This window comes from Lynx rufus, unplaced genomic scaffold (genome assembly GCF_022079265.1).
Source record: "Lynx rufus isolate CCGP_SWC_20201006 ecotype Redwood Valley unplaced genomic scaffold, mLynRuf1.p SCAF_4, whole genome shotgun sequence".
Classification (NCBI taxonomy): Eukaryota; Metazoa; Chordata; class Mammalia; order Carnivora; family Felidae; genus Lynx; species Lynx rufus.
Window position 1 is genome coordinate 145585537 of NW_025814856.1, and position 20222 is coordinate 145605758.

The 20222-nt window shown below is 42.1% G+C and overlaps 1 protein-coding gene across 2 annotated transcripts in view; it reads right to left on the bottom strand.

Annotated features, from left to right (window-relative positions):
• Nucleotides 1-544: 544 nt before the first annotated feature.
• The window catches only part of RBM28 (RNA binding motif protein 28), a 31083-nt gene continuing 11405 nt past the window's right edge, over nt 545-20222 (bottom strand). For both annotated transcript variants that reach the window (XM_047097025.1, XM_047097024.1), the window contains exons 10-19: nt 17738-17847; nt 15079-15152; nt 13774-13909; nt 12682-12746; nt 10248-10406; nt 7983-8132; nt 7596-7670; nt 4771-5027; nt 4050-4149; nt 545-1682 (exon numbers count right to left, since the gene is read on the bottom strand). In XM_047097025.1, coding sequence (XP_046952981.1) covers nt 1548-1682; nt 4050-4149; nt 4771-5027; nt 7596-7670; nt 7983-8132; nt 10248-10406; nt 12682-12746; nt 13774-13909; nt 15079-15152; nt 17738-17847 — 1261 coding nt within the window. In that variant the 3' untranslated portion in view covers nt 545-1547. The remainder of the gene's footprint in view (nt 1683-4049; nt 4150-4770; nt 5028-7595; nt 7671-7982; nt 8133-10247; nt 10407-12681; nt 12747-13773; nt 13910-15078; nt 15153-17737; nt 17848-20222) is intronic.

Here is a 20222-nt window from a genome sequence, read left to right on the forward strand (position 1 = left end):
TCTGGCCAACCCAGAGGCCTAGCAGCTGACTCACCAGAGACATCCCATTTCCACTACAACAGCCAAACAGTCCGATTACACGTGTGGCAGCCACACTGTTGCTTCATAATGTGAATTCGGTGGACCCGACTTTCCCACCAGAACTTATGCAGTAGGGTTTTTGAACCCAAGTGAAGGAATTTATGTTTGTTCCCAGTGATTTTCACCTTATCAGGTTTAGCCCATTCCTCAGGCTATCATGATCTTTTTGGATCTACACTAGTATTTATTCACCATCCCTCCCAGCTTTTGCGATACCTCTAAAATTTTGGAAGTAACCAATCATCTCTATCCTGAGTTTAAAAGAGGAGTATGGGGGCACCTACCTGGGTGGCTCACTCGGTTGAGTGTCCAACTTCGGCTCCAGTCAGGATCTCGCGGTTCTGGAGTTCAAGCCCCAGATTGGGCTCACTACTCTCAGTGCAGACCCCACTTCGGATCCTCTGTCTCCCTCTCTCTGCCCCTCCCCAAACTGTGCACTCGCTTGCTCTCTCTCTCTCTCTCTCTCTCTCTCTCTCTCTCTCTCTCTCGCAAAAATAAAGAAAACATTTAAAAAAAGGAGTATGAATTACAATGAATGAGTTAGAAAACGAGCAGAGCCAAAAAGGATAAGAGAAAAAGTTTACATTCCTTACGCTATAGATAAGAAACCTACGGCTCAGAGAGTCTGTGTTTGGTTCAAGGCCACCCATTAGGTTAAGGGCAGGACAGGCTCGACCCTAGGCCTCATGTTCAGAGCTCCTTCCATCAGACCTTACCTCTGTAAGTCCTAAGGAGGAAAGAAAATGCGGGTTATCACCAGCTAGGCTAGTGTCTGTGGGGCACTGCAGACTGATTTCTACTCAACTACTAATAATAACCCACTCATCTGGCAAACAATGATCAGATGTTGCTCTCTGCCAGGACTCACTGCCCTCAGTGACTTTCCCAGTCACTGGGAGAAAGTGGGGGGGAGAGAGAGAGCAATCTCTCAGAGATTAGGCTGGAAATCATTTTTCTCCATTCTTACTTAATGCCTGCAGTATGTGGAACTATGTAACTGAATGAGAGGAAAGTCAAAAACGTTCATTAATAATAAAGGATTCACATCCATTAGAAATGATCATTTGTTATTAAAAAAAGCCACAAAAGATCTCATTTAAAGAAGACCCTTAACAAAATAGACATCTTAAAAATTCACCCCTCAAGAATGCTCTTTACAATTTTTTCCATTTGAGAAACAAAGGATTGAGTAACAGTTATAGACACAATTCACACGGTAACCTGGATAATACACAAGAAGCATCCAAATGTTTTTCTGAGCTTTCTCTTTGTGGTTCACTAATCACCCACTGGGGAGGGCCCAAAGTTCAACCATGCAGAGCCCAGGGGGCCTCTCACCAAAGTGGTGGTGAACTGGGTAGGAAAGGGAGTGTCCTGTCAGAGAATAACATGAGGGTGTGGAGGGAGATCTGGGAGCTTTACCAAGAAGTGCACAATCCAGCTTCTTATCCAGTCTGCTACCATCATCAACTATCAAACCATTTGCTCCTCTTCGCAAGAGGTGCTCCTTTAGAAGGTCCCAATAATTTCTGCTTATATTGTTCGACCAGCTGGTTGAAGCGGATTTCAGTCTTATTTCCCTTAGCTTTTCTCCTAGGTGTCTATAAATGAAATAGGGAAAAACAAGATTATGAATTTCAAGCACTGAATATCACCTCACCCTTAACACCACCCAAGAGAGAAAATAAGAAATCCTGTTCGCCACAAGAGGTGAACTTCCAGAGAGTGACCCTTAGAAAATGCAAAATGAATTGTCCACTGGCAAGAAACCAGACCAGGAATGCCTAAGAGAAGGGCCCCTCTAAAACACTGCAGGTGCTCCTGAGCTCTAGCCCTTAGATGCTCACATGAGTCTTCTTGCAAAAGAGTCAGCCCAGAGTCTAGACCTTCTCGCTGGCCCTTTCCCTTAACAAGAATACTGCTTATGGGATTTCAGAGACAGAGCTCCATAAGATAGTACAACATGGATCAGACTTCCCAGAGACAGATTCCTTGAGGAGGAGGAGAGGCTAATGCTTCCTTTGCCCTTGAAACTTAACAGAAAGGGACTAGGGAAGGAGAAAAGAATGCTTGACCTCAGATGTTCAAGAATGTAGAACAACCATTCTCTGCTAAAAGAAACTAGGGCTGCTTGGGAAAATGGCTAATGCCAGGACCAGGGGAAAAATTATGTAAGATGAGCTGCAACATCGGGTTGTACCAGAAAGCAAGGACACTACCACAGACAGGCTCATATCAGAAAGCATCGAGAGCCACCCTGAAGGGCTTCTGCTGGCCTAAGATGGGACAAGAATAATAACTATATCTGACTGAAACATATCAAGTATACAAAAACTTACGAATCTATAGTACTAAAAAAATCCCACTGGTAGGGCACCAAATCACTACTCTGAAAACGGACAAAGAGAAACGAAATCAAGCATTTATCCTGCCTTTCCAACACAAATGGTATTGCATGGTAACCAAATAGTTGACAAGGGAAAATTCTTTTCTCTAAAGTTCTACTAAAACAATGTAGAAGAACTGAGGAAAAACAAAAACAAAAACAAAACCCTAAAAACCCGCCATCTGGAACCCATATTGAAATCACAGATCTAGATAGCAATCATCAGTATGTGCTAAAACCATCAGGTGAGAAGCTGATGGGAACTTTACAAACAGAAGACAGGCAGACAACCCCTAAGCTTACAGATCTACTGATCAACCCCTGAGCATCACTAAACATGGGGCAACCAGACATTATGTGCCTTAGGGTGTCAACACACCAGAAAGCACCAGCACTACCCATGAAATACTCTTGCCAAGAAAAGTGAACTTGAGGGGCACCCGGCTGGCTCAGTTGGTGGAGCGTATGACTCTTGATCTTGGGGTTGTGCCTTCCAGCCCCATGTTGGGTGTAGAGATTACTTAAAAATAAATAAAATCTTTCAAAAAAAAAAGAAAATGTAACTTGACTCTAATCAAGCCGGGACATCTAGCTACCAGTTTACAGGCACTACATGGTTATCACAGGAACAAGTTAAATGATACCACAAGGAAGCAAGCAGCTAAAGTTAAAACGTAATACATTCTAAAGGGCAAATGACTCAGTTTCTCCAAGGAATTATCAGCATGGAAAAAGGGAGGTGATAAGGAAGAGTATTATAGGGGGAAAAAAAGATTTAAGAGATATAAAAACCAAATGTAATGTGTGGACTCTTTCTGGACCTTGATTTGTACTAGCCAACTATAACAGAACATTTTTGAGGCAACTGGGGGCATTTTAATATGGGCTGCATATTAAATGATATTAAGGGCTTCCTATTAATTTCATTAAATATGATAATGGCATAATATATGTATATTTTTAAGGCCTGGTAAGTTGGAGATGCATTCTGAGGTATTTTTCTCAGCAATATACCTCATTTTCTTATAAGGCATATTTATATGCGAAGCAGTTTGCTTTAATATGTTGTGGCCAGGGGACAGTACGTATGAGGAATAAGTAAAATAAGATAATTGTTGAAATAGAGTAACTGATACACTTGGTCCTCTCCACTATTTTATTTATAATATTTATTTATTTTTTATTTATTCATTTTTCAACATTTTAAAGTGCTCTCTATACCCAATGTGGGGCTCGAACTCACGACCCTGAGATCAAGAGTCAGCCAGGTGCCCCTATTTTTTTAACTTTATTTAATTTTTTTTTTTTTTTTTTTTTAGTAATCTCTATACCCAACATGGGACTCAAACTCACGACCCCAAGGTCAAGAGTTGCATGCTCTTCTGAGTTAGCCAGGTGTCCCAGATTCTCTCCACTTTGAAAACTATATATTTACCTCAACATCCTCTATAAAGCTGTAGTCCTGCATGTAGCTGCAATCCAGAAGCCCTTTCTTTTTGCTTAACTAATCAGGGCACAAAAGTGGATGCCAGCCCCGGGCAGAGCTATGCTATACCAAAGCCCGGTGCCCTATAGAACTCACCTGCTTGGAAGGTAATTTCTGCTTCTCTTGCTTCTGCTGGTTTATCTGGGGCTTTGGCTTTTTCGGAGGGAGAGACTTCACTTTGCCTTTGTCCCGGAGCCTGAAATAAGAGGTCAAGTAAGTGTCACTCTGAGTTCTTCCTCTAACTGGCACCTCTGAGGCTGTCTAAGCCAGAAGATAAAATTCCTTTTTTAACACTGGCTCTAAGTCCATGACAAGTCATTCTAAAAAAGAATACTGTAACAGAATATCCTAAGGCTCAACATTTTGTATTTGTTCTTGTTTCAGCTTAAAACCTCACAGGATCCTCAAAAACCTTCACTTATTTAACAAATATTTTGTAAAGACTGACTTTTGTGGATAGCACTAATCTGTTGCCTCAAATAGGATCTGCAAGATAACCTTGAGTAGGTGGGCCTCAGCCAACAGAGACAGCCCTGCAGATGGGAGGAGGCTCTTCATAAGAGGGAAAAAGGCACGAAGGCCTGCCCTAGAAGGCTGCCCCGAGGTCCCCTCTGCTAGTGCGTCTTCCAGCCTCCCGGTGGTCCAAGAGCACATCTCTGCTAGTGTAGAGATGCCTGCACACGAACCCCTCGTGGGGGACTGACACGGTACTAAACATCCCTTTCATCCAAACAAAAGCTACAATAAGAAAGCATTAAGTGAGAACAAACCCTTTTAGAAGCCACCCACTGCTCTATGCCACAGTCCTGCATCTCACCTGATTTTGGGGCCTCGGTGTGAGGGGAGCACCAGGACCTTCCTTCTCTTCTTTCCATCAGGCAGCTCCACCTGCTCCACTTCAGCCTTGGTCTGGAACCCCGTCCACGAGGTAGAATGCACCTTTCCCTTCTGCTCCAGGGAGGCCTTGCTTTGTTCCTGTGTGTGGTTTTGAGCTGCTTTCCGCTGCCGGTCTTTTCCAAGCACTGGCTGTTCCTGCTGGGGCTCACCAGTTGCAGGCTTGGATTTCACTTTTTGCTGCATAAAACAAGAGACTGCCATCAGGTTTCTGGATGAGGCTTATTTGCTGGAAACACTCAGCAGAAAAGGAGCTTTATGTGAGCGTAGTGAAAGCAGGGGAGTTTTTCCCCTGAATAGTTACAAATTATAGGAAAGTGAATACATAGTAACAGATGGTTACCAGTTTGGGGGACATAAAACCACTACTTCCCTCCCCATATGCAGAGACAGGGGAAAGTACATGTATGTCCAAGACTCAAAAGCCAGTAGGAACATGCCAGTAGCATGGGACAATTACCAAAGGTGTAATACGTGTGTGAGAGGAATCCAAGAGGGAGAAGAAATATTTGAAGTAACCGGGCTGAAAGTTTTCCAAACTTAGTGACAGACACTAAACCACAGATCCAGGAAGCTCAGCCAAATATATACCAGTAACTCAACACCCAGGCACATCATACAAAACTGCAGAAAATTAAAGACCAAGTGAAAATCTGGGAAGTAGCTGGGGGGAGGGGGAGGGTAGAGAATACCTTACCTACAGAGGATTACACTGAACTCTTCAGAAACCATGTAAGAAAGAAGAGAACACAGAAATATTTAAAGTTGGGGGGGGGGAAGTCACCAACCTAGAATTCTGTATCTAGTATAATTATCATTCAAAAGTGAAGGAGAAATAAAGATTTTCTCAAAAAAAGAAATAAAAACCACACACACACACACACACACACACACACACACACACGCCAAAAAACTAAAGGAAGGAATCTGTCACCAGGGGACCTATCTTGCAAGAAAGGCTAAGTGAATTTCTTCAAAGGAGGAAGATGACCTAGGTCAGAAACTTAAATCTACATAACGAAAGGAAGAACACTAGAGAAGGAATAAATGAAGTGAAGATGCGGAAAAGACGCTATGAGAAGGAAGGCATAAGGTGTGTTACAGATTTATGTTGCACTGTAGTAGAAGAAGAAAAAGCAGATTCACATGAAATTAGTGTAATAATTGACACAACAAAGATCTGCTATGAGCCTGTACTGTGCCAGTGTCAGTTTCTAAGGTAAGGGTCCAGAGGGAAAGAACAGTGTTTCCCTTTCAGTACTTTCAGCCTAGTGGAGACAAGAGATACACAAACAAAGCAAAGTGAAAAACTAAAGATCTTAGGGAAGTTCACGAAAGTACAAGTAAGGAGGTCTTACCTCTTCTGAGAGAGGTAGAAAAATGCTAGAGGAAGCACATTTGATCTGAACATGAAAACTGTGTAGAAGTATCCTTGAGCCAAGGGAAAGGGGCAATTTTACACAAAGAGCAGTATGTACACAAGTATAGGCAACAAAAGAGCCATCTGAGTAGTTTTCTAAGTCACTAGCTTCAGAATCACTCCACAGCAATAGCTTACAGCAGTAAATAAGTCTACATCTAGAACAACAAAGCTGCCTTGAACAAGAACCAGATCCCAGGTTTTCCGACCCAAGACCACTGTATTAACCACCGAAACTGCTCTTCTATTGGTCAGTCCACCATACACACCACAAAGAGTACAAATATTTGGTATATAAGCAAGTTTAGATATGCCATCAATGGAGGCTGTAGGAGTTATGGTATCAAGAATAACCTGGCCTCCTACGCCCTGGGGCAAGATGGGTAAGCAAATGAGTGCTGTGTGCTGACCATGCACTGTTACCACTTAATCCCTGGCAATCATGCAAGGTAGATGCTGTTGATCCTATTTTACAAACGAAACTGAAGCTGAGAAAGGTACTAACTTGCTAAGGAACTCAGAGGAAGAGCTTGAGCCCGACCATGACCGTAAGTCATGTGCTTGTTCTTTCCTTGACACCACACTGTGCTTGTTCTGTGCTTGTTCTTTCCTTGACACCACACTGGCTTAAAAACAACACTAAAACACTATCAGGCATCACACTTCGGGAGCCATCTAAGAATTCTGGAAGAGATAGATGAAATCTACAGCAATGTAAAACTTTCATCTGGGCCACTACCTCTGACATGTACCATCACCAAACACTGTACTGGCATTGCTCATCGCTAATAATATCAGCCTGATTCTCCTCTCTCCTTCCTTTCCCTCCTGTGGAGCTATCACAGGATAGGCTAGCAGAGGAGAAGATGGCCTGAGAGTTCTAGGAAACTAAGAGTAAAGGGTAACAAAGAACCGAATCAGGTAGAGAGACCTATTTCAAGGGTGCAGAACCACAAAATGAACAAAACAGGAGTTTAAATATATTGTTTTAACTGAAATAGTTTTTTTTTAAGCTTATTTATTTATTTTGAAAGACAGAAAGTGTGCACACGAGTAGGGGAGGGGCAGAGAGAGAGGAAGAGAGAATCCCAAGAGAGAATCTGCACTGTTGGTGCAGAGCCTGATGCAGGGCTTAAACTCACAAACCATGAGATCACGACCTGAGCTGAAATCAAGAGTTGGACACTTAACCAACTGAGCCAAAGTGTCCCTGAAATAAATCGTTTTAACTGAACTGTACACTTAAAAATAGTAAATTTTATGTTATGTGTATCTGACCACAATTAAAAACAAACAAACAAAAACAGAAAAACATTTCAGTGCTGTACCAGGCTGCGCTGAATCCTCAGTTCCTTTATTTTAAGTTTCCTTCGATCTTCCAAAGAGAACTCCACTATCGGTCTCTGTGTCAAAAGGAAAATGTCATTCAATAGATTTCTTAATTTCTGAGTGCAATGACCTAAGCTGTCCTCCACTACTCCCCTCTCTCCTGCTCACTTACTCTACTTAAAGGTAGGGGGCCAGCTCCGCAAGCAGGCTGTCCAATTTAGATTTCAATTCCTTCTAATCATCAGCTGAATCACTGCCATTCCCTCCACCGACTGGCTATTCTTCCCCACCACACACAAGTCAGAAGACACTGGACATAAAGGAGAGAAATGGTTTTCTGCAAATGGCCCTCAGAGGATCAGGTCTCCCCACAGGAAAAGGCTCACCTTCAGAGGCCCAAAGATCTCGGGATTGTTGTTGATGTGGCGAAGGGCTGTCAGGGCATGCTCGTGCTCCTGGAACTCTGCAAAGGCGTAGCCCAGGGACTGACCCTTAACCTTTCCATGCGCTCCTTTGAGATCTCGCATCACCCTACACTAAGAGTACAGCAAGAAAACAAAAATCCTTGATTACAGGATAAGAACATGAACAGATTCACTAAGTAATCAGGTTACTGGAACAGAATCCTGATCTATATCACCATCACAACAGTCATACTGGAAAATATACTTACCAGTGTCTGTCTTAATAGAATACACCTACTAGAAAGCACAAAACCAATTAAATAGATACCTCTGGCTTTCTAAGAGTTTACAGAGACCAACAAAAACCTATATATAAGCACGTAAATAAAACAAACTTCCTCCCCCCAAAATTATGACAGCTAACTGCTAATAATACATATAAGTTGAGAGGTTTATAGAACTTTAAACTATACAAGTTATCACTAAGGATGAAGCACCATCCATAGATCTCATCACTGAAGAAACCACTGAAAAAGAAAATTACTGAAGAAGGGAAAGAAGGCCTGATGGCTTTAGTTAAGAAATACATTCAGGTGTGGGGAAGAACCTGCCTAACATATAACCTAGAAAAACAGGAAGAAGCTTCAGCTGGCTTTGCTCAGAGCTCAGATTGTCTCTGGTGTGATGTTTCCTTAAATCCTTTACTTAAATGTAACAAGCATCCTGGGGCATTGAAGATACCATATCATAGCGGTCTATCTTAGGATACTGTTTGTATGCTATTACTCCTAGAAGCTGTAGTTACCACATAATGGAGAAATGTAGGTATTAAGGACATGTGGATGCTGCATTTGGTATACTTCTGGTACTTCTCTGTCCCTAGAGCTGTGCCATGTACTGTAGAGAAACCAAGAAAAGCATAAAATGAGGTTCCTGTCCTCAAGAAGCTTATAATCTTGCTGACATACTATACCTTCATGAGGTGAGCATATGAAAGAATTAAAGAGAAAATTCAATACAGTGCAAACACTGTAAACTCCTAAATTTTCCTAACTGATGATGTACAGGCACTTACTAAGTATTGTGGATGCTGATATGAGAAATTTCACAAGTGACCCCTACACCAGTAACACTTTGAACAGTTTTACTAAGAGCAGTGTCAGATATGTGCTGATATGTTCACATTCTCTCATGTAATTCTCCAAATACCAATGCCATACATTTTAAGAGATTTTCCAGGATTAGGAAAACAGCTTATAGTCACCAATCAGAGCAAAGCAGATTTATAATACTGGCTACGTTACTTATTCAATAGGTACTGATGAGAGATGACTATGTTCCAGGTACTCTGCCAAGGACTAGGAACAGTGGGATACCTACTCTCCAAGAGCTCAGTGTGGTCGGGAGAAATGACTGGCAGACAATTACAGGACAGTGTAATAGTAAGTGCTATCACAAAGGGTTACAGAGGGTGCTGTGGGGGCAGGGGAACAGTGTCTGCACTCACTGTGTAATCAAGTCTTGGTCTGAATCCAGTGTTTGTCTAATACAACTGTTGAAGACCCGTGTGGCTCTCTGTGCTTACCACATACCACTGAGGACTCTTTTTATACAGTACGGGCCTAAATGGCAGTAAAATGTTCTTCTAAAGACCAAACTACACAGATTATTTTCTCTGCAAAAAAATTAACATTACAGCACCTGCTATGATGCTGAGCACATAGCAAGCATGCAAATTAATTCATGAGGCAGACACTTCCTCGCATTCTGCTGCAACTTGGACAGTGTGTGTGAAAGGCCATTCTTTTTTTTTTTAAGACTGTCATTTAAAGTTTTTCTTTATTTTGAGAGAGAGAGAGAAGGGGCATGAGGGAGGGGCAGACAGAGAGAGAGAGAGGGAGAGAGAGAGGGAGAAGGCACATGGGGGTGGGGCGGGGGGCGAGAATCCCAACCAGGCTCTGCGCTGTCAGCACAGAACCTGACTCAGGGCTCAATCCCATGAACTGTGAGATCATGACCTGAGCCAAAATCAAGAGTCAGACACTTAACCAACCGAGCCACCCAGGTGCCTCTGAAAGGCAGTTCTAAGAAGAGAAAATAAACAAGCAAACGTGAAAACTACCTTAACTGTTGACAACGTGTCCAAAAAAAAAACCGCTGTCAATCTGCTAGCACCAGTCTGAAATAAATGCTCAAAACAACCCATGATGAGTACTGAAGTTGTGGGTGGGCAGGGCCAACTCTCACCTCCTTGAGGCGCACCCCTTTTTCCCCTCGTGTGGCATTCAGCAGCAGCTTTCTGAGCTCTTTGTCATCCACAGCCTTTGGGAGGTTGTGCAGGCAGAGCCTGGTCTGGGAGACAAAGATATTCTGGTCCTTGAGTTTCTGATGTTTCAGCAGCTCAAACTGAAAGAACAATAAACTGTTAACAATACAATCTACCTTTTAAAAATGCAGGTTCCTAATTCTCCAAAAGGAACAAACTGTGACCAACCCCCCCCCCAAATCCAATAACCACGCATATAGAAAAAAGAAAGGAAATCGCCCACCCACAGCCTTATGATGTGTAGCCTAGGGAAAGACAGGTTCAAAGAGGCCAGATGGTGGGTATGTGGTTAAGATCATGGGCTCTGGATTCAGACTAAATTAGAAATCCATCCTAACTGGCGAAGTTACATGAAATTTTTTAAGCCTCAGTTTTTCCCCCTACAAAGTGGAACTGTAGATCAAAATACCAATCTCTCAGCACTGATGTGAGGCTGAAATGAAGTAATACACAAAAAATCCCAAACTCAAAAGCTGACCTAAAGCAAATAATACATAATCCTGTGGTTAACGTCTATGCCCAGTCCTTATCTGTCCACCAACTCAAACTAATTTTCTAGTTTTTCCAAAAGGATGTGGAATTTATTTACAGAATACTTGCTAGAATGTTGTCTCCACTCTGCCACCTTGAGGCAGAAGACTGTCTATGATCACAGAGATGAATTCTGCTTCTAGAGCACTGGCCTCAAGGATGTTGCACCAGTCCCAGGGGTCCATTCTCCAAAGTGAGAGGATAACATTCTTTTATGCTTTGTTTTTAAAATTAGGTTAGTAGATGGGGGCGCCTGGTTGACTCAGTCGGTTAAGCGTCCAACTTGGGCTCAGGTCATAATCTCACTGTTTGTGGGTTTGAGCCCTATATCAGGCTCTGTGCTGACAGCTCAGAGCCTGGAGCCTGCTTCAGATTCTGTGTCTCCCTCTCTCTCTGCCCCTCCCTAGCTCCTGATCTCTTTCTTTTTCTGTCAAAAATAAATAACATTAAAAAATTTTTTTTAATTAGATTAGTAGAAAAAAGTTTTAAATTAAATTTTTTCTTTAATCAAGTCTCATTTCTGCTGTTCCTTATTTGGTAAAGGTCCTAACAAATTACAAAATGATCAGAGTCTCTGAAAATGAATATTAAAGGGTTATTTGAAGTGGCTCGCATGCCTACGTTCAACAGTCTTAAAAGAAACAACTGTGGGGGCGCCTGGGTGGCGCAGTCGGTTAAGCGTCCGACTTCAGCCAGGTCACGATCTCGCGGTCTGTGAGTTCGAGCCCCGCGTCGGGCTCTGGGCTGATGGCTCAGAGCCTGGAGCCTGTTTCCGATTCTGTGTCTCCCTCTCTCTCTGCCCCTCGCCCGTTCATGCTCTGTCTCTCTCTGTCCCAAAAATAAATAAACGTTGAAAAAAAATTAAAAAAAAAAAAAAAAAAGAAACAACTGTGAATTATGATGCATATAATCCAGTGAGTTTTTTGCTAGAAAAATTCATTCTAAGGGAAAATTAAACGTGTCACTATCACATTGTGATCAGAAAAGGGCATATAATGCCCCCCAAACACCATGGTTTCCAGATATTCACTACTAAAAAAGTTGTGAACATGAGTCTAGAAACTGTACACCGAAAAAACACACTACCTCTTGGTGTCATTATATTCTCATCTCTGTTCTCCATCTCTGTACCTTCAGACTCCAAAGCTAATTGTCTTTTTTTTTTTTTTTTTTTAACATTTATTTATTTTTGAGACAGCAGATACAGTGTGATTGGGGGAGGGGCAGAGAGAAGGAGACACAGAATCCGAAGCAGGCTCCAGGCTCTGAGCTGTCAGCACAGAGCCCGACACAGGGCTCGAGCTCACAGACAGGGAGATCATGACCTGAGCTGAAATCAAGAGTTGGCCACCTAACCAATGAGGCACCAGGCACCCCCTAATATGATTTTTCTAATCTGAACATAACCTCCTACCAAAAAAGGACATCTTAACTCTTCCAAGAACCCCATCTACCTCTTTCCCTACTAACTCCAGCCTATTCTCATCTTCCTTTCTTACGTCATTCTGTATTTACGCTGACAATTATACACAGCCTTGGCCTCCATGCTGTAGAAAGCATACTATATGGCCAACACTTACTGCTGGGCATCGGGAAATTACACAAGAAGACCCAGTCCTTATAATGGCATACAATGCTCATGTATTATGTTCAGTGTTGGCTTCTTTGCTGTTTCATCTGTATGCTTTCCTCTAACAAGAGCATAAGCAGGGTCTGTGACTGATGCTTAGCTCTCTGATAAGCACCTCCAGCATTCAACAGTTATTATTTACTGATTTGTACGAAGTCATGCAGATCTCGTAGGCTGGCGCCTAATCTACCCACCCGTTCTCTTTTGGCCATATCAGCGGCGCTCACACCCTCAGCAGCCTTAGTCCCAGCACGAATCACTGCAGAAAGAGGGAAAAAGGCCAAGACATCAGCAAGGGAATTTTCACTGAGCAACAAGAGGAATGTGATTTGAATGATGCAAGCTCTTTGTACAGGCCCAGAGGACTATGCTGGCCAGGACATAGTGGCATTTGGGTAGGTCCAGAAATAGGCTACAGGGCTAAGTTCTCAGCTCTGAGCTGCTCTCAAGGACTAAAAACTGAACATTTTGTGAATTTGTTCCTTTTCTCCTTCCCTCCCCTCAAAAACTTCTTGTGCATGCCCGAAGTCTAATGGAAAGGCCTAGAGGAAGGTCTGAAAGGAAGTACATTTTAGATATTTGGAATACAAAACCACTCTACTTGTAACCTGCCCTTGGAATTTTACTGTCCCTCATGTATTAAGTACTGTACTTAGTACTGCCAGTAGAAAGCAGTGAGTTAAGCCAACCCGAAAACAGCAATATGGCCATAAGAGGCCTAGAACTGAAGGCTAACAGCCTTACATCACCAGTCCAGGCTGTGCAGCTGTGCAGCAGGTGGGCTGACAAATACTGCATGACCTAGAGGAACGGATTTTTTTTTTAATTGAAGCTAATTTCCGATTATCTTTCTGACATTAAAGGAAAGGTACTGAGCACACAATTTATATTCATAATCCAAAAAAGCAATAATTTTAGTGATAATTTTCAACTCCTTCAGGAAAATTATCAGAACTCATGACAAGAAGCAAAGGCAATTTGAATTTTTCCTCCCTCTTTGCCCTGCTAATCCTCTGATCTAACGGTCTAAAAGCTAGCAGGCAGACAAGAGATGGGCGAAGTCTTCCTAACAGAAAGCTACATCTGCTAAAGTGGAATAATATAATGCTGTTATATTATAAGCTATAGTGTTATATTATAAGCTAAAGTGGAATAATATAATGCTGGTAAGGAGGACATGTGGGTTTTCAATTTGAAACATGCCCCCAAACATCCTACTGCTGCTCACTGCCACTGCACAGGGCCAGCTACTCAAGCCTGGTTCACCGCTCCCTCCCACTACTCACAGCCTTCTCTGGCCAGGTAAAGGTTCCGGGTTCCAGTTGGCTTCTTCACCTTCTTTGTCTGGAGCTTTGCAGCCTCGTCACGCGTCACGGCCAAGTCGATTCTGAGCAGTCGGCCATCCAGTTTAAGCCCACCACCCTGTAACAGACCGCAACTCTCTCTCTTAAAATTCATAATGGGTAGGGGCGCCTGGGTGGCGCAGTCGGTTGAGCGTCCGACTTCAGCCAGGTCACGATCTCGCGGTCCGTGAGTTCGAGCCCCGCGTCGGGCTCTGGGCTGATGGCTCAGAGCCTGGAGCCTGTTTCCGATTCTGTGTCTCCCTCTCTCTCTGCCCCTCCCCCGTTCATGCTCTGTCTCTCTCTGTCCCAAAAATAAATAAACGTTGAAAAAAAAAAAAAAAAATTTAAAAAATAAAAAAAAAAAAAATTCATAATGGGTAGAAATTAAGCACCTAACAAGGAATGCCAAGGAAAGGGAAAACAGCAAACCCCAATTATGCTGTGGAACCCAACCCCTAGGATGTTTTAGCCCAGGCGGGTGCAGGTGGACCACTGAGTCTAATACTTAGTATAGCTGTGCAAAAGGCCACATGTAGGGGTGCCTGGCTGGCACGGTCGGTAGAGCATGCGACTCTTGATTGCAGGGCTGTGAGTTCAAGCCCCATGGTGGGTGTGGAGCCTACTTAATTTAAAAAAAAAAAAAAAAAAAAGCCACGTGTACACTTAGGGCAGTTAGCAGTAATTTATTTTATAGGAGTTGATTAGTACCAAAATAGGCCCGAATTAAAGAAAACGATCTTTAAATTCTAAAGAAAGCTAACAAAATGGTAGTGTTAACTCTACTTAAGAGAATTTAAGAGATAATGGCAATACAGGATAATTTATCTCAGAACAATTTATACTGGGCTATAGAACACACAGAAAAATTCTCCATCACACATACATTTTCTCTCATTTACTCCACTTCATAGATGACCTTAATCCCTTCTTGTCCCATCAGCCTAGGATAGAGGCTGACGTACAGACAGTAATCAATAAACATTAGATACATTTTTAACCTGTTTCCTTACTTATAAAATAGGTATAATAATTTTACTTACGTTACATACCCCCGTAGAAGTGATACAAGGATTAAATAAGGTAACACATATAAAGCTCAGTGTCTAACACACACTAAGTTCTCAGTAAGTGTTGGCCTTATCTTATTACATTATTGACAGTAATCATCAAGCTGTATGTGAACAGCAGACTCTGGCCTTTGGAGCCATTATCCCCTAAACTATGGAGTAAAAGAAATGTCCTCCTTACCTCAGTCTCTGGAGAAGCAGCTTCAAGGCATTTCTGCGCTGCTTCTTGAGTCATGAACTGGGCAAATGCACAACCTGCACAAAGACAAAATTAAGTGACATGCCAAACTCCCCTGGCCCACCAGGGTGCCAAAGATAACACCACACATGGCGGCAGCCTGAGACGAAGTGGACAAGACTCCCATCTTGTTAGGGTGCTACGAGACAGGCACCGTGTCGGGCACTGAAGGTTCAAAGGCAGACAAAATAGGACAGGTGCTTATCATGAAATTTTACTATTACTTCATCATCTTTTCCAATGCTTCTTAGAACTTCAGTCTCACCATCGCTCTCCTTAGTAAGAAAAAGCCGCAAGATATGGTAGAGAAATTCCACTCGATTCAGCATCACTTACTGCTTGCCTTTTAGAGGAGTAAAAAATGAGGCAGGAACCACTTAACCTGAAATTAATTACATATCTCACTGTCATCAAAGCTACGTGGGAGACATCAGATATGGGCAGACTGACTTCTTGGAGTCAAAGTCCCTGGCCTCTATCGCATGAATACAGCAGTGAACCAGAAAGCCATAAGCTCAATTCCTGACTCATACTCTAGAATTTGCAAAGGCACACCTCTGACTGGTTAGACGCAGGGCCAATCAACCCATCCTAATTTCTGCTACTGATAAAAAGCAGTTTTTATAAGCAAAGAAAAAAAGTTCACCTTATAGTAGACTCCAAAAAAGAAATACAAGTCTCATAATATTTTGCTAGTATTCCTTTATACAAATTTAAATATTCCCTCATATATGAAAAAAATGTCAAACTTCCTAGAGCTACTGGGGCACTGATTGATCTTTTGTCCCCTACAAGAATGAATGGCAGCAGACTGACACAACACATGTGGCAGGCCGACCCAAAAGTCACCATCTAGGTGAGGTCTTCCCTGCCTCCTCCAGGCAGAGCCAAGTACCCCCCGCCCTCGTCCCCCTCAGTCCTCCAATCACATCTCTCTATTACAGCACTGGTCAGGTGGCATTATCTCAAACAGAATGAGTGTCTCAGGAGTAAGGCCCATGTTTCTTGGCTGTTTCTATATTGCTAGCACCTATCATAGTGTCTGGCATTAACAGACACTCACTAGAAGAAACGAACGATACAGAAACAAAGAAAGGAAGATGGAGGAAAATGTTTCTAATAGGCAGAATAGCTTATTCATCCAATATGAAAAAAATGTGTACTTCTCTCTGAATGGGTAAGAATTTTATTACTGGAATTCCCAGGGTCAGTATTGGGTTTAGACTTAACACTTTCCTAAAGTCTAAATTTTTAGCTCTCCTAGACAGCAAAATGGCACGCAGACAGAGATAAATGGTAGGAGGAGGCCAAGGCTGTGTGAGTAGGCAAAAAAATTTAGTATGAGCTAGAAAAAGACAACACGTTAAAAAAAATAATGAAAACTATGCTAAGATTATTAACTCTGAGCTAATATTAATAGACCAAGAAAGAGACTGAGCAAGTTAAGTACTGACCACATTCTGAAAATACCAACCCAATACACTACTGCACTCAAAAAGAAACAAAAGATATCATCAAAATAAAGCAATATCCTACAGTACTTGGAACATTCTATGCAATTCTAGTCATCTGTTTTTAGAAAAACATACTGGAAATGGAGAAGGTCCAAGAAGTATAGTTGAATATTAAGGGTTGAAAGCACCTTAAGTGATTACTCTAGTTGAACCCATTCATTTTACAGATAAGAAAATGAAGCCCGCAGTGGTTAAACAATTTGCCAAAAATCACCCAGCTGGTCTATGGCTCAGCTACAATTAGATCTCTAATCTCCAGGAAGCAGTTCAGTTTTCTTTCCATCATACTGCCCTATTTATATCTTTTTGGCTAAGCAAAAACCAAAACCAATCAGGTTTCATCAATTTGGAAAGTAAGGTTTAGAATAGAGGTTCTGTGAATCCTTGAGTAGATTCCAGAGAGCCCACAAACCCTCAGAAGTGGCATTTTTCTGGAGAGAGGGTTCATAGCTTTTGCTAGATCTCAAAGGAATCAAGAATCAGAATGAATTAAGAACTCACTGCTTTAGGAGAATGATTGCAGTTGATGAAATCAAAGATCATGAATAGGCTGTGAAGATGCTGCTTACCTAACAACAGTATACTAAAAGGAATTGTGGCCAATCCTTAAAGTTCAAAGGAAACAGCTTCAGGAAAAAAAATCTAAGGCAGCAGTCCTGCTATACACAGTTTTCCTTCTGACTATTGCTGCTGCAACAAAATTTCTGTTAGCTTCCATCTCTAACAAAAGCAACTGAAAAAGATCCCAGTAATTTCAAGCAATGTGGAATGATTAATACCCATGAGATGCTATCACATTTGAAATTCAAAGGAGAACAACAAATGGAATTCATTACCCTAAAGTAAATAAGCAAGGGCTTAAAAAGCTTAGACAAAATTGTGGCTGGCAGCACCATTAAAGATGCTGAGTGTGATATCTTAGAAGACAACCTCAGAATGTCCTTGGTGCTTCTATGGGCCACAGAAATCCAGGCTGGGTGGACCGTAGACCCCTCAGAATGGCACACGTTGTGCTTTCATGTAACCTAGTCAGTGCCCATGGCAGCAGTCTCAACCTTTTTAGGACCTGCCAAGCTGACAGCAAATACCTTTAGAATGCTCTGTGTCTGGATGTAAGACAACACGGACGTATTTGAGATCTCCAAATTGCTGGAGGAGCTCCCCGAGTTCTTCTTCCTCTGAGTCAAAAGACAGGTTTCTATGGAAGACAGGTCACAAGAAAAGCCAATTACAAAAGTGAGATCCTATGTTCTAGTACAAGGTAAGACACCAACTGAAGTGGCACTCTTGCTCACGGCCACCCTCTCTTGTTCGGGAATAGCACCAATGCACAGGGGCGGCCTCCACCAGCCTAGCCTCTGCTGTGTGATTCTGTCCCTCAGCCATTATTGACTGGCCTTTCTGCGTCCATCAGATTCTCTCCCCCAGGAATTTAAAACTTGAACAGGCATATAAAAAGACCAGAAGCGAAGATGTAGATTCATTTCAAAATAGTAGTACTCAACCCAAAGGAAACTCCTGGGAAGCTAAAATCTGAAAATATTCTATAGATTGATCTGGGTGGTGGTTACATGGACATACATGTATGAAAAATGTCACTGCACTGTACGCCTAGATTAATGCACTTTACAGAATATATGTTATACCTTAAGAAGGAATAAAAAGGGGCGCCTGGGTGGCGCAGTCGGTTAAGCGTCCGACTTCAGCCAGGTCACGATCTCGCGGTCCGTGAGTTCGAGCCCCGCGTCGGGCTCTGGGCTGATGGCTCAGAGCCTGGGGCCTGCTTCCGATTCTGTGTCTCCCTCTCTCTCTGCCCCTCCCCCCGTTCATGCTCTGTCTCTCTCTGTCCCAAAAATAAATAAAACGTTGAAAAAAAAAAAAATTTAAAAAAAAAAAAAGAAGGAATAAAAAAAAAAGGCAGTGTCCCCAGAGAAAAAAACCCCAGCCTCCTACAACTAGGGCCCCAAACATCCCAGATTTTCATCTCCTTAAGGTTTGTTTTTTTGACACCTTTGATTCTGTGAGCCACCCATGTTCATCCAACAAACAGACTTTTTCACTTAAATTGACCAAAATTAGTTTCTCTTACTACAACCAAAAGAGCAGGCTAATAAGAAAAGTCAAGATACACGTGTGTGTATCTAGCTCTCTCAATTACTCACTTCCCCCCTTGCATTGCTGTGAAAACTAGGTTTCAGTTAAAACTATATAAAAGTCAGAAAAATCCTAAAAACAAAAAACAACAAACAAACAAAATCCTTCAAATAATAACTCAAAAGCAAAACATGGAAAAGTTTACTAGCTACATGCAAAACAAGAAAAGAATAAGTATTTCTTTTTTTTTTTTTTTAACGTTTATTTATTTTTGAGACAGAGACACAGCATGAACGGGGGAGGGGCCAAGAGAGAGGGAGACACAGAATCGGAAGCAGGCTCCAGGCTCTGAGCCATCAGCCCAGAGCCCGACGCGGGGCTCGAACTCGCGGACTGCGAGATCGTGACCTGAGCTGAAGTCGGACGCTTAACCGACTGAGCCACCCAGGTGCCCCCTTTTTTTTTTTTTTTTTAATTTTTTTTTTAACAAAGAATAAGTATTTCTCTCGATGTAATTAAAAAGTGTTGGAAGATTTTGTTCTACTAAATTTCAATACATTCTAAGGATCCTTCATTTTCCCAGCTATGAACATCCTTCCAGGGTAAAAACAAACAAACAGTCCCAAATAAATATCTATAATTTTACTTCTCTTAGACTCAGTTAACAACCCCATAAACAATTCCATCTTATGAAGTAATCGAGACAAAAAAATGATGTTCTGCAATAAGACATATCCTAGCCACGTTATTTTTTCTAATTTGCATTATGGGTAGTTTTCTCTCTCCCACCTCTTAACTTTCCTCAGTTTTGTGTTTTTTTTTTTTTAAAAATTTTTTTTAACGTGTTATTTATTTTTGAGACAGGGAGAGACAGAGCATGAACAGAGGAGGGTCAGAGAGAGGGAGACACAGAATCTGAAACAGGCTCCAGGCTCTGAGCTGTCAGCACAGAGCCCAACACGGGGCTCGAACTCACGGACCGCGAGATCATGACCTGAGCCGACGTCAGCCGCTTAACCGACTGAGCCACCAGGCGCCCCCCTCAGTTTTTTATTAATTAAAAGATGTAGGAATGTTAAGAAATGGTATCCTTGGGATTGAGGTCACAGGCTCTTAAGTGTGACAGTTCTTCCTTCCTATCAGACAGAATCCTCTACAAACACAAAATTATTTATATGGCCAATTCCAAACGGTAAAAACAACTATGGAGAGACACTGTGTTAAGGCAGAAAATGGGCTACAGCATGGCTTCTATAGGTTAAACCCACCTTTATAAATAGCTATGATGTGGGCATGTGTGTGGGTGTTCTCTGAGCAATAATTAAGGTTAATATTTTTGGGTGTGTTTTTGCTCACTTATTTCCTCAATTTCCCACAATAAGCACAAATTACTTGTGTATAAAAACAATCTTAAAAGACTACAGGAAGGAGCTCCTGGGTGGCTCAGTTGGGTATGCGTCCAACTTCAGCTCAGGTCAC